The sequence below is a fragment of the Corylus avellana genome, chromosome 1 (assembly GCF_965113065.1).
Source record: "Corylus avellana chromosome 1, dhCorAvel1.hap1.2, whole genome shotgun sequence".
Classification (NCBI taxonomy): Eukaryota; Viridiplantae; Streptophyta; class Magnoliopsida; order Fagales; family Betulaceae; genus Corylus; species Corylus avellana.
In genome coordinates this window covers 20,640,577-20,657,498 of record NC_142490.1, presented here as the reverse complement: position 1 = coordinate 20,657,498, position 16,922 = coordinate 20,640,577, and the positions used below count along the sequence as shown (strand labels likewise).

General features: G+C 36.2%; 1 protein-coding gene across 1 annotated transcript; it reads left to right on the top strand.

Annotated features, from left to right (window-relative positions):
* The first annotated feature begins 767 nt into the window (after positions 1-767).
* On the top strand, positions 768-3,708 carry LOC132169394 (disease resistance protein RPM1-like). The gene has a single exon (XM_088512039.1). It carries the CDS (start codon positions 768-770, stop codon positions 3,573-3,575), a length of 2,808 nt encoding a protein of 935 aa, XP_088368165.1. The 3' UTR covers positions 3,576-3,708.
* Positions 3,709-16,922: the final 13,214 nt, after the last annotated feature.

Genomic DNA, 16,922 nt, shown 5'->3' with positions numbered 1-16,922 from the left:
TATCTATGCTTCTTACACGGCATTAGCCCCCATTCTTAATTTGTTTGTTTGTTTTTATTTCTTATTTTTTTTAATTTCAGAATTAGCAGGAGGTTCCTCAAGTTGAGATACTTAGTTACCTGATTGTTGGAGTCTAGTTAGATGTAGAGGTTTCAATAAGTATGTCGTTGTATTTGTTAGAGTTGGAGTTTGTAGTTTATAAGTACATTGGACCCAAACTATGCTGCAGGGAGAATATATGTTAGAGAAGAATTGGGATTTTTGAGTTATTGTGTTAGGTAGTTATGGCGTACTTTAACTAGAAAATTTATTTTGTTATTAAGTTTTGTGGCATTATTAATAGATCTCTAATTGACGTTTTCTTCAGTAATTTGGTAGTGCAAATAGTTGGTTCTTAGATGAAATAGAATTGTAAGAAAATGTTTCAGTTAGGTTTAATATAAGTTCTTAGTATAAATAGTCTTTGTTATTCAATACTCTTTACCTTTGAACATTTCCGTTTGTCTTCCTCAATTTGCTTAGTTTTCAGATTTTTTTTTCTTTCTCTCATTTTAGCTTGGTGTTTCTCTTCCATAATTCTTTTGTATCTAAGTTACGCTTACACTTTTTAATGATATTTTGATTTCTTATAAAAAAAAAAAAACAAAAACAAAAACAATTCTTAGTCAGTGTCATGTCCTGCTATGCGCTTGGGATGTGTCAGTTAGCCCAAATTCTTTTCTAACAATGACAATTTCATTCACTAGGTGAAAATCAGAGAGGGAACCATGACCGAAACTGTTGTGATCCTTGTCATTGACAAGCTGGTTCAGCTAATCGTTCATGAATCAAAACTGCTAAAGGGAGTCCATCAAGAAGTTGTGGACATTAGAGATGAATTGGAGAGCATCCAATGTTTCCTCAAAGATGCAAATAAAGGAAACCTGCAAGATGGCATCAAGATGTGGGTGAAACAAGTGAGAGAAGCAGCCTACCATATAGAAGACGTAATAGATGAATATGTTCTTCAAGTGGCACAACATCGTCATCAGCAAAGTCTTATTGGTTTTCTCCACAAAATTGGCCACATACTCACAAAACTAAAACCACGTCATGACATAGCTACCAAGATTCACGATATCAAAATATCAGTCCGTGAAATCAAAGAAAGAAGCGAAAGATATGGTTTTCGTTTCATAGAGCAAGGATCATGTAGCAGTGAATCCAATGTTACATGGCATGACCCTAGAGTGGGTTCACTTTTCATTGAGGAAGATGAAGTTGTGGGGATTGAGTCTACGAGGGATGAACTTGTAAGCTGGTTGGTGGGGGAAGCATCTAAACGCTCTGTGATGTCAGTGGTAGGCATGGGCGGAATTGGTAAAACAACTCTTGCTAAGAAAGTATATGAGAATGAATTTGTGAAAGGACATTTTAACTGTCATGTTTGGATCACAGTGTCTCAGTCATACAACATCCAGAAGATACTCATGTCCATGATAAAGCAAGTCTACCATGAAAATGAAATGACTCCATGGAAAATAGACATGATAGACGAGATCACACTAATTAGCCAGCTGAGGAAATATTTACAGCAAAAGAGGTATGTTGTGATTTTTGATGATGTTTGGAAGACAGAGTTTTGGGAAATTGTAAAGCATGCTTTACCATGCAATGATAGAGGAAGCAGGATTATTATCACAACACGCAGTGATCTCATTGGTGTATCTTGTAAAGAATCTCTATTCGATCAAATCCACAAGCTACAACCTCTATCTCAAGACAAGGCTTGGGAATTGTTTTGTAGAAAGGCATTCCAGTCCGAGCTTCAAAGGTGTTGTCCCAAAGAGTTGGTGAAATTGTCGATGGACATTTTCAAAAAATGTGAAGGCTTGCCACTTGCAATTGTTGCCATAGGTGGTCTTTTGTCAACAAAGGAAAAGGTGCCATTAGAATGGAAAAAGTTGCATGATAGCCTTAGTTCTGAGCTAGAATGTAATCCACACCTTACAAGTGTAACAAAAATTCTCTCTCTTAGTTATCATGATCTTCCGTGCTACCTAAAGTCTTGCTACTTGTACTTCGGCATTTTTCCAGAGGACTACTCAATCACAGGTGCAAGATTACGTCAACTATGGGCAGCTGAGGGCTTTATAAAAGGAAAGAAGGGAAAATCATTGGAAGATGTGGCAGAAGAATACTTGAAGGAGCTCATCCACAGAAACTTGGTTCAAGTTTCATTTGGGGAGCTTGATAATGAGATGCATAGAAAGTATAGAATCCATGATCTGCTACGTGAAACCATCCTATCGAAGGCTGGAGAGTTGAATTTATCTCAAGTTCTGGAAGCAGGTGATACCACTTCCCATGGTATAAGTCGGTGCCTATCCATCCACGATGCCAGAGAAGATGTTTTTGAGAGAAGTGAGTACTCTCGGGTTCGTTCTGTTTTTCTCTTCAACATTAATGAAATGCCCAATTCTTTCATAGTTAAATTGTTCAAAAAGTTCAAGCTTTTGAAAGTGTTAGATTTTGAAGATGCTCCTATTGATTATCTTCCTCAAGAAGTGGGTAGTTTATTCCATTTGAAGTACTTAAGTTTGAGGAGAACAAAAGTGAAGATACTTCCAAAGTCAGTGGGTATGCTATATAATCTGCTGACACTAAATGTCATGGAAACCGCGGTGCGTGAGCTACCAATTGAGATATTTAGGCTTTATAAGCTGAGACAGATTTTAGCTCATTCTCATGACTTAGAAATTGAAAGAAGCTTTTATTCAGTTCGAGGAGTAAAAGTACCTGAAAGGCTTCGATGTTTAAAGGACTTGGAGGCCCTATTAATTATTGAGGTAAATCATCATGGGGTTGTTTTATTTGAAGAGCTCAATAAGTTGAGTCAGTTGAGGACGTTAGGTATTTCAAATATGACTGCAGAATTTGGGAGGGCTCTTTGTACCTCCATTCAAAATATGGTACACCTTAGATATTTGCTTGTTTTCTCAATTAACGAAGATGAGATTATAGACTTACAATCAATTTCATCCCCACCTCCATTTCTAGAGCATATCTCTCTATGGGGTCGATTGAAGAAGTTGCCCAATTGGATTCCAGAACTTCAAAATCTACTCACACTAGTCTTATATTTCTCATCATTAGAGGAAGATCCACTACCCTGTGTCCAAGCTTTGCCTAATCTAATTAACCTTACCCTCAGTCATGTGTATGATGGGGAGCAGCTGCATTTTGATGAAGGCGGTTTTCAAAAATTGAAGAAGCTCACACTTAGAGAGTTGAAAACATTAAAGATGGTGGAAATAGACAGAGGATCACTGCCCAATCTTGAGCAACTAGAGATTGGACCATGCCCTCAGATGAAAGAGTTACCCATTGGAATCCAACACTTGAAAAGTCTAAAGATTCTTGACTTCTATGAAATGCATGAAGAATTTGTGCTACGTATGCAGCCAGATGGAGGCGAAGATTATTGGAAAGTTAAGAAGGTAACTACTATCCGTCTCAGGTATAGGATTAAAGGAGAAAGATATCAAATATATCAACTCGGTGACTCAGACTTGTTGGAGCATTTGCAAAGGTGAGTCTTGGAGGATCAAACTGCGATGCGGTTGAGTGATAAACAAGGTATGCGCCTCTAGGCCATAGGATTTCCATGACTTTTTTTAAGTTATGCTATATGTAATGATAACATTCTTTACATTATGTGGCTGTATAAGGCAGACTTGCATTGGCCGGTCAAGTCCAACCTAAGCTACAGTTTGAAATGTAACCACAACCTTTTACTTTTACACTTCAAATTGTGTTCCTTGTTTTTTTGTGCTTATTTATTTGATATTTTCCATCTCTATCTGGGACCATAAAAATTTTGTGGAATTTTAAGCCAAAAAGCAGAAGCATCCGTCAATTCTTCAAAAGAAAAAAAGAAAATTAAGAGTATCTATTTCTCATTAAGAAGAATAACTATTCAGCATGAATAGTTCCCACGAATAATAAAGTAACCAAATGAAAGAACTAACTAATTTATTTTAAGCTATAATCTGCGTACAACCAAGACTTCAATGAGTAGAAAGAATTCAATTTTCAACCTACACAGCTAGGTCAAACATGAGGTATGCCATTATACAATTCGTGCAAAAGCTAAATAAGCTAAATGAGAAAAGAATGTTAGAATTTCATGTACGGTGGGATATTATTTTAAATAAGAATGGTAAAAGTGATTAGTATCACACTAGTGATAATAAGTTTAGAACTGTCTCAATATGCTAATCTATGTTGTCACACCATGTTATTGACAATAAGACTCACTATGGACTAGTACAATTTTATTTTTTATTTTTTTATTTATTTTATTTTATATATATTTGAACCAGGATACACGCAAGTACGCAACCAAGAAGGATACTTTCATTGAGTTAAAGGATAGAATTTTGGCTAAGGTTTCTAGTTGGAAAGCCAGACTTTTATCCCAGGAAGCCAAGACTACTCTTGTGAATTCTGTGGCTAATGTTATTCCTTCTTATATTACGCCTCTTTTTCTCTTGCCCAAGTCCCTTTGCTCCACACTGGGTTCTTAGGTTAATCAACATAGGGAACTGGAAGTAGACACCCATACCCTAGGCCTCATGTGTTTGTCGATTTCCATAAATTTATGCTTTCTTAAAAAAAACCTTAGTAGACACCCATGTTAAATTCTTTAAGAAACAAAAAAATTAGAGTAGACACTCATGCCCAATTTGTTGCTTAGGGAAATCAATAGCTTAAGGAATAGACACCCATACTTTTAGGTTGGCAAACATTAAGTATTCATAATATGATTGGACCATTGGCATATTGTTATATTATCTAAGTATGATTAGTGGTAGATATCAATGTCCTACATTTTATTATTATCAACTCAAAATCAATCTTTGTTTTGTTTTACTTACAGAATTTATTTTAAAAAAAATTTAGCAATCCTCGTGGGAATAATCTCGTACTTGTACCATATACTACAATATTGATCTTGTGCACTTGTGAGTTAAACGTTCAATTATTTGCCTATTAATTTATATAGATATTTGCACAACACTCCCTCCCCGGTCAGGTTCTTTTAAAGGAAATTTTGATGTTGCAGTTAAAGGCAATTGGGCAGTAGTAGCAGCCATGATCATGGATTGCTCAGGAAATATTGTTCTTGCTGCTACTCAAAAACTCCATTCTTCGGATGTCCTCTTGGGTGGAGCTGCAGTTGCTCTTCTTGCCACTCATTTGGCTTCTACTTCAGGTTTCAGGTGTTTTGATTTAGAAAGGGATGTGCTTCTTGTGATTCTTGCTGTGAATCAGCCTCATCTATTTTCTTCTTGGTAGTTTGCCGCTATTGTATCTGACATTGCTCTTAACCTATCCTCCTTTCAAAGATGGAATGCTTTCAAAGTGTCTAAATGTGATAATTTCTATGCACACAGTTTAGTTAAATGGGCCGCTACCTACCTTGTGTTTGGTAGCATTCCCTTAAGTTCTCCCATTCTCTCTTCCTTACGAATCAAGAGTGGGAAAGATCCTCCCTTGTAGCCCTTTTCCACATTTCAATTAAAAAAAAAAAAAAAGTTTAAAAATGTCTCAACATGCTAATGTATGTTGTAACACCATGTTATTCACTTCTAGGAGTCACTATGGATTAGTACAAAAATGCTTTTATACGACTTGTGAATTCGACACGAACTTAACATGAAATTAGCGAGTTACAGTTGAAATTAACCTATATAGTCTTTATACCCATGTCTCGACATGATTTGAATCCGATCTACGATATTTAGGCTGTCAATTTTTACACGACTTGTAAATCCAACATGAACCCAACACGAAATTAACTGCAAAGTTGAAAGGTTTAACTTATTTAATTAAAAAATTCATATTGAAGTTAGTCTAAATAATGTTTTACCTATATTTTAACACGACTTAATTTGACACTTAAAGACTAATTGCTGACTCTTAACTAGACAAAGCAACAAAACCCTCCAAATCTTCAACAAAATCGGAACCACGTATTTGGCACACATGTCAAGATTAGATTCTCTCCTTTACGACCAGTGGAAAGAACGCGTTGTTTATACATTGTCTTTTGAGTTGTATTGTTGACACATTGTTTATACATTATCTTTTGAGTTGTATTGTTATTTTATTTTTTCCTTTTTTGTCAGCGACAACCAGAATTTTTGGTTTGTCGAAGGAAAAGAAGAACATAGAAATACACCTAGAGCATCTTTAGCAGAGTAGTTAAAATGCTTATTATAGCTGTATTTAGCTATTATGAGCATTTTTTTGCATCTAGCAAATTAGCTCCATAGTAGCTAAACTACGTATTTTGCTACCGTGAATAGCAAAAAGTAGCAATTCATTGTAGCACAATATTCAAGTTTTTTAATGTTTTTCTCTCTCTCCTCTCTCTCTCTCTCTCTCTCAACGCTCTCTGGTTAAATGGGGATCTTTCTCTTCATCATTCTTAGCGTCCCCTTAGCCAAAAGACCACCACCATCAAAATCGTAACATTGAATCAAACCAAAAGCAAAGCTGAAACCCCATCTTTCAACATCAATTTCTAGGGTTTCACTTTTTAGATTCACAACACTGGCATCGTTTTGGTGGAGAATTTTTGGTTGAAACCCCCATTTTTCTTTTCTACAAAATTGTCTTCTTTGCTCGATTAAACCCCCCCCCCCCCTTCTCTCTCTCTCTCTTCCCTGAGAAGAGAGGAGAGAAAGAGAGAGAGGCAGTGTGTCTAAGAAAACAATTAAAAAAAAAAATCTGAATTCTCTATTTGGCTGAAACCCCATCTCAATCTCTTCCATGAAAATTGTGGTGGAGAATCGTGAGAGGGAGAGTTTAAGAAAAGAATAAAAAATTAAAAAAATAATATTTTAATCAAATAGAGAATAGAATAGATAATCTGTTGGAGTGTATACAAAAGAATGAGCAGTTAAAATAGAGAATTGTACTTTTTCATTAGCTACTTTAAGATGCTCTAATACAATATACCATTCTTCAAATAATCTTTACCATTTTCCAAATCTCAAATGAGTTGCAAACATTGGTTGCATGTATCTTGATTCAACGCAGGCCCAATTTACTTGTGTGTGTAATAAAGACTCAAGAGCAATTCGGATGTCAGGGACTGCAGCTAGACTTCTCGTACTGGGAGGTATGAAGAAATGGTCAAAAGGGACTGATTTTCCAAGGAGAATTAGTTATTTGAACAACTAGAAAGTCTCTAAAGGATCATACAACTATGGGAAAATAAAATTAGTTGAATCACCCACCAAAGGCAGCCATACCCAGCGTAATTCAAGGTAAAAGCTTCAAATTCCCCTACTTTCTGCAGTGTTCTTTGTGAGCGTAGATTTATTATTATTATTATTATTATTATTATTATTTTTGGTGAATGTATAAGCAAGTAAATTAAGAAACAGTGCAGGAGTGCGATTGAGCGCATTATTTAAATATTAATTAAATAATATTGATATTAATTTTTAGTTTATGTCGCTCTTCGTCCTTGCCTTTTGTTTTAATGTTTTTTTTCTTCGAACTTGGTGTATAATCCATCTTTGCAACGAGACATTTAGTTTAGTATATATCATATTCTGTATTGAGTTATATATAATTGTTTTTATATAAAATTTAATTTGCAAAACGAAATTTACCACAAAATAAATCTAATTAATTCTAGTTGCTAAGGACTTCTTGCATGATGGACTTCTATTCTATTGTAAGCATGATCTTCTATTACTATTACTATTTTCTAAGCAAATAAGGATAGGGTATAAGGAGTCAAAAAACTGAAAAAGGGTTGGGCTTCCCAATAACAAACTCAAAGTAGCAATACAATGTAAAAAATGGAAGCAAATAGGAAATGAGCCAAAAAAAAATGGCTCGGTCTTCTGGATCTTGGTTAACAGACCAAGAAATGGCACCAACAAAGTGGTGCTTAAAACAAGCCAAAGATATGACTAGCTTTGAAACATCAACACCTTTCAAAAGGAGGCTATTGAAGGAGAGGCACTAAATTCTTATCTGAATCCGTTGTAGGGGAGTCACAATGGTAAGCATGGTCTTCTATTTGCATCTGGGACTTGTTGTTGGAGACTTCTTCTGTTGTTATACTTTCTTCGACCATTACGCGTCTAATTGGAACTCCATCACACGTACATCGGTATAGGCGAACTTGAGATGATGGATTTGACTCATTTAATTAAATAGATGTGACCGACTCGATAAATTTTGAGGCATGCGGCAACAAATTTAAGTGAAACAGTTTTTATATTTAAATATTAATTAAATAATATTGATATTGACTTTTAGTTTATGTCTTTCTTAGTTCTTCTTGTCTTTGTTAAAGTATTGATTAAATTTACTAATTCCTATAAGCTTAAGCTTTAGCTTTAGGAACAATCGGTGACTTAACGTGGTATTAAAGCCAAATGTCCTAGGATTGAACCTTGACTCTGTCAATTCACCCCATATCTACCCCTTTTATTATTTCATATATGTCAAACAATTTAGAGTTGTTTTGCCCTATTGTGGGAGCCTAAAACACAAAGTCAATCTGCTGAAGAAAAGCACACATTGGGCTATTGCTTTTAAGGTGGAGGCATCCAATTTGGATTGACATTGGCATTAGAATCATGTTCCCCTGAGATTGGAATTAAAAAAGGGGCAGGACTAAGATCTTGTAAGTTGTAAGCTCTAGCTATCACCAAAGTCTTGCCTCCAACTTCAGTCAAAATTCAAATTCGTCGACTTTTTTGTTCATGGGTTTGACTTATCTATTTTCATCATGGCATCTCAAAAAAAAAAAGGAGGTCAGAGAGGCCCATACATGGGCAGTTGAGGATGAGAGGAAAAGCAGAAGTAAAGAGAGATAAAAGATACAAGAGATTTTGGGGTGGTTTGGTGTTTGAAATCTACGTCTACCACATTAATTTAATTGCCGTAAAGATTACATCCGGCTCTTATTGACTTGATTCTTCTTTAGAATACAAATTGCCATATTTCTAGGAAAATTGTGGTAAATGAGGGGTTAAATATCTTAAAGAAAAATTTCGAAAGCCAGAAAACCAAGAAAATTTCAAAATTAAAAGGCCCCCTCCTTATTTCCACCCTTAACCAAAGCCTGAAGCGGAACTAGCCTGATTTTTTTTAATTTTTTTAATTTTTTATTTTGGCATAGAAAAAAACATGAAATGATTTTAAATTGACAAGATTTTAGGCCATTAAAACACTCAGCTTTATCAGTAGAGTACATTTGTTCGCTACAAGTGGCTTGACCAATGAGCCATGTGACAAGTGGCAGATTGAGGTCTTCGCGAGTTTCGATCTTCGAGTGGAAATTCTTTCTACAATAATGTTGAGCTGCAAGTACATGAAGATAATACATTGTTTAGGGTCGCCTCAACTGAAAAGGAATATATTCCATTTATGGGCAGCAAAATGATGCACTTGATGAGAAGAAAAACTATACAAGAAAACTTGCGACCCGAATCTTTGTATAGCATCAATTCTTCCACTGCCTATAAATAGAAACTCCAAGACTTCCCATTAGAGCAGGAATACTTGAGAAGAAGTGAGGTCTAACATGAAGTTTAAAGTTTTGTTTGATAGCCAAGAATGACTTGCTTGCCATATATGCTTGCGAGAGGTTAAAGTGTTTGGCATTGTCTAGAACTTAACCTTGCTCGATTCCCATGCAGGTCATTCTAGCTAAACTAACAAGTTTTTTTCTTTCATGTTAGGCCTTCTCTTATTCACCAACAAGCTTTTGAGATATTATATAGTATTGACTCAGACTATTATTTATAGGGAGGTTGTTCAGTTCATAACTCGAGCTCATAAGAGGAAGAGAGATCTAACATGAAGACGAGTCTTGTTTGATAGCCAAGGATGACTTGCCTGCTACTTACATGAGGTTAAAATTATTGGTATTGCTTGAAAATCTTTTTTTGGTTTCCACGCATGTCACTTTGACTAAACTGACAAGCTCTTCTCTTTCATGTTAGGTCTTATCTTATTTACTAACAAGCTTTTGATCCATTATATGTCATAGAGAAAGAGTATTATTTGCACCCTACATTGCAAACTCTTCAATTTTCAATTCAAGCTTACAAGGAAGTAAGGTCTAACATGAAGAAAAGAGCCTTGTTTGGTAGCCAAGAATGACTTGCTTGCTACTTGCAAGAGGTTAAAAGTTAAGGTGATTGATATTATCTAGAAACCTTGTTTGATTCCCACGCAAGTCACATTAGCTAAACTGATATGCTCTTCTCTTCCATGTTAAGCCTTCTCTTCTTCACCAACAAGTCTTTTATACATTATATGTCTTGGAGCCAAAATATTATTGCACCCTACAATGGAGACAATTCAAGTACAAGCTTACAATGAAGTGGGGTATAACATGAAGACAAGAGTCTTGTTTGGTAGCCAAGAATTTTGTTGCTTGCTACTCGAAATAGGTCAAAAGTTAAAGTGATTGATATTGTCTAAAAGCCTTGTTTGGTTCCCACGCAAGTCACAATGGCAAAGCTGACAGGCTCTTCTCTTTCATGTTAAGCCTTCTCTTTTTCACCAACAAGCTTTTCATACATTATATGTCCAGCCTTCTCTTCTTCACCGACAAGCTTTTCATACATTATATGTCCTGAAGTTAGAGTTTATTGCACTCAACATTGAAGACCGTTCAATACAAGCTTATAAGGAAGTAAGGTCTAACATGAAGACAAAAGTCTTGTTTGGTAGCCAAGAATGACTTGCCTGCTACTTGCAAGAGGTCGAAAGTTAAAGTGATTGATATTGTCTAGAAACCTTGTTTGGTTCCCACGCAAGTCACATTGGCTAAACTGACAGGCTCTTCTCTTTCATGTTAAGCCTTAATCTTTGTAGTATTCCCATAAAGTTTAAGATTCAAATTTTCTTGAGTGCAAATAATTTTTTGAGGCCAATCTACCGGCGAAACTGAAGTATTACCCAATCTGTGTGAGTACTTTTACACGAGTTTGAAGTTTATCTGACATGAGTGCAAATAAAAATACGCGAAGTACTTTTACACGGGCTTTTGAGAGATTTCAGTGTCATTAAAAAAATAAAATAAAATAAAAATTTTTTAAAAAAAAACCCCTCAAAATCTAAAGAACAAAAATAGCCACACAAAACATGAGCCCCAGATATGCACGCACAGTAGCTATCACAACACCAACACATAAGTGCACAAGAAGAGATGCTTAGGAGGCATAACAAAGATGTGATAATCCAATTGCTGGTAAGAATGTATGTCACTTAGAGTGTGTTTGGTAGTGCGATTTCATAGACAAAAATATAATTTTTAAACTAAATTGCAAAAAATATATCTTTTAAAATTACGTTGTTTAAAATTACAATTTGAAAACGTACTTCAAGACCTACTACTGTAGGTGAAATCCTGATTTGAATGACATTATTCTTCCATCCCAAACACCCAGATTATCAGTAGTACTATAAAGCATGCACATTGCAATTTCATACAAACTTAGTGAGACAAAAACCATTTATTTTGATATTGAAAGACAAAAACCTCAATCTTAACAGTTTATTCTTCTTCATAGCTAAACAAGAGATATTGAAAGTTGGTCCTTGTGAAATTCTACGTAGAAACATGAAGCCTCCAAAGAATAATCATATCATCAATTGCAATTCTCAACAGAATAATCATCATCAATAGCAATTTTTCTTCTCTTTACCGCCATCCCAATTTTCAAGATCAAGCAGAAATTCCCGGTGCAGAGAATAGTACTTATCCTCCTCTTCCTCCTCCTCCTCCTTATTCTCATTATCAACCATTTCTTCTTCACAGAGAAACCAAGTTACCAGAGAATCCAGAATTCTCCACTGAACCTCATCCTCCATTGCAATTCTCCGCGATTGAACTTCATTCTTGAAGCTTTCAGTCTTCACAAAAGAAATCTCAACCTCATTCTCATTATAATCTTTTGCTTCTTCACGCGCCCACCCAGTACCCTGCTCCACAGTATGATCATCAATGGAATTTGATTCATTCTCGGTGGCTTCGTTCTTGCCCATCAAATCAGAAACAACAATAGGCGCAGTATGATCTTGGATAATAGTTCCATCTTCTTCTGTCTGATGACCGATGCCCGGTGACAGATCGTGACTGGGATCCTCACTTGCCATGGATGGTCCTGTTAAAAAGAAAACCAAGTTTATGAATACAAACAGGCCTGAAACGCCCAAAACAAGATTACCCAAAAATTAAATAAGACAAAAAGAACGAAGATGGAGAGATTATTGGAATTCCAAAGCGAAAGCCTCACTGTTTGTTATTGCTGGTGTTCTTGAGAGTGAGAGAGAGAGAGAGAGAATAACGGAGAGTCTGTTTATGAGTTAAGACTTGAGAGCAATGGAAAGATGAAATGGGGTAGGCGGGTGAGCCTTGTAACGACCGGAGTGGGGGTATTTTGGGAAAAATGAAGTGGTGGAGAAGTGCAGGATAGGTTTTTTGGGAAAAAAAAAAGAAGATTACACCCCGCAATATGCGAAAGTATTTATCCAAAATGAAATTATTTCTTTTTTTTTTTTTTTTTACAATAATGAAATTATTTCGAGAAAAACATAATGGATGAGAGGAGGTGCTTTTATTTATTTTTAATTATGAGGAAACAGAATTAATGTATAAATATTATAGAAAATTAAGCATTAATATTATAGATAATGAACTCCTTTAAAGATAGGAGCTAGAGAGACCACAAAATAAATAGGGAAAACTTCACTTTGTCCCCAACTACCACTATTTTTGACATATCCCCCTCGAATTTCAAATTCTCTCACTTTACTTCTCTAAACTTTCAATTTCTCTCACTTTACCTCCACTACAAAAAACAAAATTTTTATTGACATAGGTTTACTGACGTGTCAGGTCGTCTGACACGTCAGTAAACCCTCCTGACGGGGCCATCCTGACGTGTTTCGGTCGTGAAGAATGTGGGTGTCAGGAAATGGGAATTCCTGACGTGTCATTTTTGGCACGTCAGGAATTACTGACGTGCTAAATACAACACGTCAAGAAATGTTGACGTGTTCAATTTAACACGTCAGTAATAATTCCTGACGTGTCAATTGATGACACGTCAGTAATTACTGACGTGTTATTTCTTGACACGTTAGGAAATTTTTTGACGTGCCGGAATGGCGCGTGAGGAATTTTCTGACGTGTGAAAATTGACACGTCAGAAAATTCCTGACGTGTCAAAAAATTAACACGTCAAGAATTAATGACGTGTCAATTCTTGACACGTCAGGAAATTCCTCACGTGTCAACTACTGACACGTGAGGAATTACTAACGTGTTAGTGGTTAACACGTCAGTAATTCTTGACGTGTCAAAAATTGACACGTCAATAATTTGGTTTTAAACGAACCAAATTTGCTGACGTGTCAGAAATTGACACGTCAGCAAATTTGGTCACGTCAGCAAATTTGGTTCGTTTTGAATTTTTTTTTCCCTCCCCCTCTATATTTTTTGTGATTTATTTCAGGACTATACCCGAATTTTGTGTTACGGTTCACCTGATATTCAATCTATCCATCAAATCCATGTAAATAATATACAATTTTTCCATCAAATAACATACATCATATCCATTAACATCAATCACAAACTATCCACCAAAACTAACTTCAACACACCATAATGACACAAATAACATAATATACACCAATCACAAACTATCCACCAAAACTAACTTCAACACACAAAAATGACGCAAATAACATAATATATACCAATCACAAACTATCCACCAAAACTAACTTTAACACACACAAAATGGCACATACTAACATAATATACACCAACCACAAACTATCCACCAAAACTAACTTCAACACACTAAAAATGTCACATACTAACATAATATACACCAATCACAAATACAATTACACCAACTTATACACAACTGTTAATAGCCTCAAATTCTCAACCAGACTATCGATCATTGGCATCCATAGCATCCTCTCGACGATGTCCATTACCTGCAAATGATAAAACAAACAATATTCACCAATAAAACAACCACCAAACAAATAAAATCCACTAACGGCAGATGATAATACAAACAATCGTTGAGCCCGAATACAAACAATCACGTCGGTAAAGTGAAAGAAAAATGCCTGAATATTCACCTAACTCAATTGTTAATTATTCCACAGTAAATGATATAACTAAAACAGGTAAAACGGTGAAGTTAGCAGAAAATTCATATAAAAAAAATAATTGAAAAAAATTAAGTCAATATATATATGCATGGTCACAGAGCAATCAATAATATATAGACATGAGAAAATGAACTTCGTTTTTCCCATGGCAATTATGTGAGACATATGATCTTCTTCTTTTTTCCATTGCAATTATAGAACTTCCATATAAGTTATTAATGTTGGGGGTTCAATGGAAGAGATGATAAACACAAAGGAAAAGCACCCTCTCTAGCATTGAGTGCATTTATATCTATTTATATTTAGAGTTACAAAATTAAGTTTATGAAGAACTGGTCTTGATGATATTGATATGCATGTATTGCTTCGTGCCATGCAGTTATATCGATTTATACATGCATGAATAACTCTAAATAATTATCTCAACCAACACTATTTCATAGTAGACCAAATTCATGCCAACAATTTGAATTATATTTATAATGCATGCAGCATAATACAAATAAACACTTCAAATGCAAAACCCTAACCCACATCCATCACCAAACCAACCATGATATATAAACCAAATTTAAGCAAGATTTACAACATCATTAATTATTTAGAATGACTACAACATATCCAAATTCTAAATATATATATAGGGACAGTTATAAAACTAAATTGACTATTAAAAAAAGTCAGTACCTGATCCACTGTCGACCGACGATCGCACCATCGCAAAGGGTGGGGAAGCATTGTCTGGTGGGGTGTGAAACCGGATCATTTCCTCAAGTTGGCGAAAACGGGCGTCAAACCTTGCCTGACGTTCAGCCTCCTGCTCAGCTGCCTGTCGCGCTACCCGCGCATTGTTCTCAGCCATCTGCTCTGCCACTTGCTGGGCTACCCGCGCATTGTTCTCGGCCAACAATGCATCTATCTCTTCCTTGTGCTTCGTCCTCTCCGCGTCAAGCGCTCTATCAAGTGTGTCTTATGATATCGTGGAGTGCCTGGCGTTTCCTGACCGTGCCTGTGACGGTGTATAGTATGAGTGTATGGTCCCCCGCACAGGCAGAATATTTGGTCCAGCCATCCGAACTCTACCGGCATACTCAGGCTTATTTCCCATTGCCTGGGCGAATGCGTCGTTTGGCGCCCACCTGACCGTTCCCTCTGTGATGCTAGACGATGCTGCAGGGTCGGTGGGTATAAGCTCATTCATCTTTTCCTGAATGGCACATTAATTATTGAGTCAGTGGGTTGCACAACTGTTAATCGCAAATAATTTATCAAATATACAAGCAAAACAACATATAAAAAGTGAATAGCATACACATCTCTCCTTCACAAAATCATTCGGATATCCACCGCCCTTCTTCGTGTGTGACTTGACATAATTTTCTGCACGAGTAGGTTGATGGCCCAAACGTTCGGCCTGCATTTAAAATAGGACATACATTTATTTTTAAATATATCAAATGATATAATGTTAGATATAAATAGGATAAATTACACACGTACCTCCTCATGTGTCAACCTGGCATAGCTCATTGATCCGGTGCAATGTGGTGAATCATTTAATGCTCGCAAGCTCTTCATTTTCGCCGCATACTCCTACACAGTTAACACTTTTAATATGTTAATACCAATACAATTACAATAAATGACAGTACACAACACTAAGAATTTAACTCATGACCTACCCTATTTTCCTGGGTACACCATCTCTCCAATAAGATATCCAGGTCGACGGCATTGTACTCGCCTAGCGTCTGTCCCCCCAATCTTGCCCGTATAGTGTCCGGCGTATCTTCCTCCGTAATGGCACAAATTTTTTTTAGATCGTGCCTCCAAGTCCGCAGCTTGGAGCCCATATCCTTAAATGCTTCATTTTTTACTGCTTCCAAGTTGTACTCGGGTGGAACGTAAAAGTATGCCTGCACAAGTTCAACATTGATAAATTAAAAAAAAAACATAAAATATGTGTATATGCATTTACTTACTAAACACACATATATATTTGCAACTTAGAGCGTATATATACATATATACATTACTAGTGTTTAACTTATTATTAAAAAACATACCATCAAGGCGTCCCAAATATCCTCCTTGGTACGGTCCGGTACCTTCGTCCAATCGTCCGGTATTCGGACGAAATTTCCGCTCCTAACTATGTCTCCGGTCATCCGTCTAAATCGCACGGCACTAAATCCAACGGGCTGGCATGATGCATTGTACTCCAAAATGATCCGTTTGCCGGGGGGGACTCCCGGCCGCCTGTGCGAATCAAGAATGGTAAACACCTCAATAACGGTGTTTCCTTCAGAATCAGTACCTAACAAATTAAAAAATAGAAAGGTAAGTTATTTCGAATTCAATACTAGGTAACAAGTAAATTAAAACCAAAATATGCACGACATTAAAGCATATACACTTACTTATGATCCGGACCTGCCGAGGGCCTAACCAGGCGTCGGGAGCAGGGTTGGTGGGCTGCGGGTCATCCGTGGCCTGTGCCCCACCAACCATGTGTTCCTGGGCCTCTATCTCAGTGTCCTCCAGACCTGCTTTGTATTTTTTAATAATGTTTAGAATTCTATGAAGTTGTAGTTGTAGTTAAATCTAATTGTAGTTAACTATATAGTTGTAGTTATAGTTAGAAACTTTCAATCTTTTGAATCTTTAAAAAAACAGTCGGGCGTACCTGTGCTATG

What these genes read in the sequence shown, in the direction of transcription:
- LOC132169394 (XM_088512039.1), top strand. Translation starts at nt 768, where the DNA reads ATGACCGAAACTGTTGTGATCCTTGTCATTGACAAGCTGGTTCAGCTA.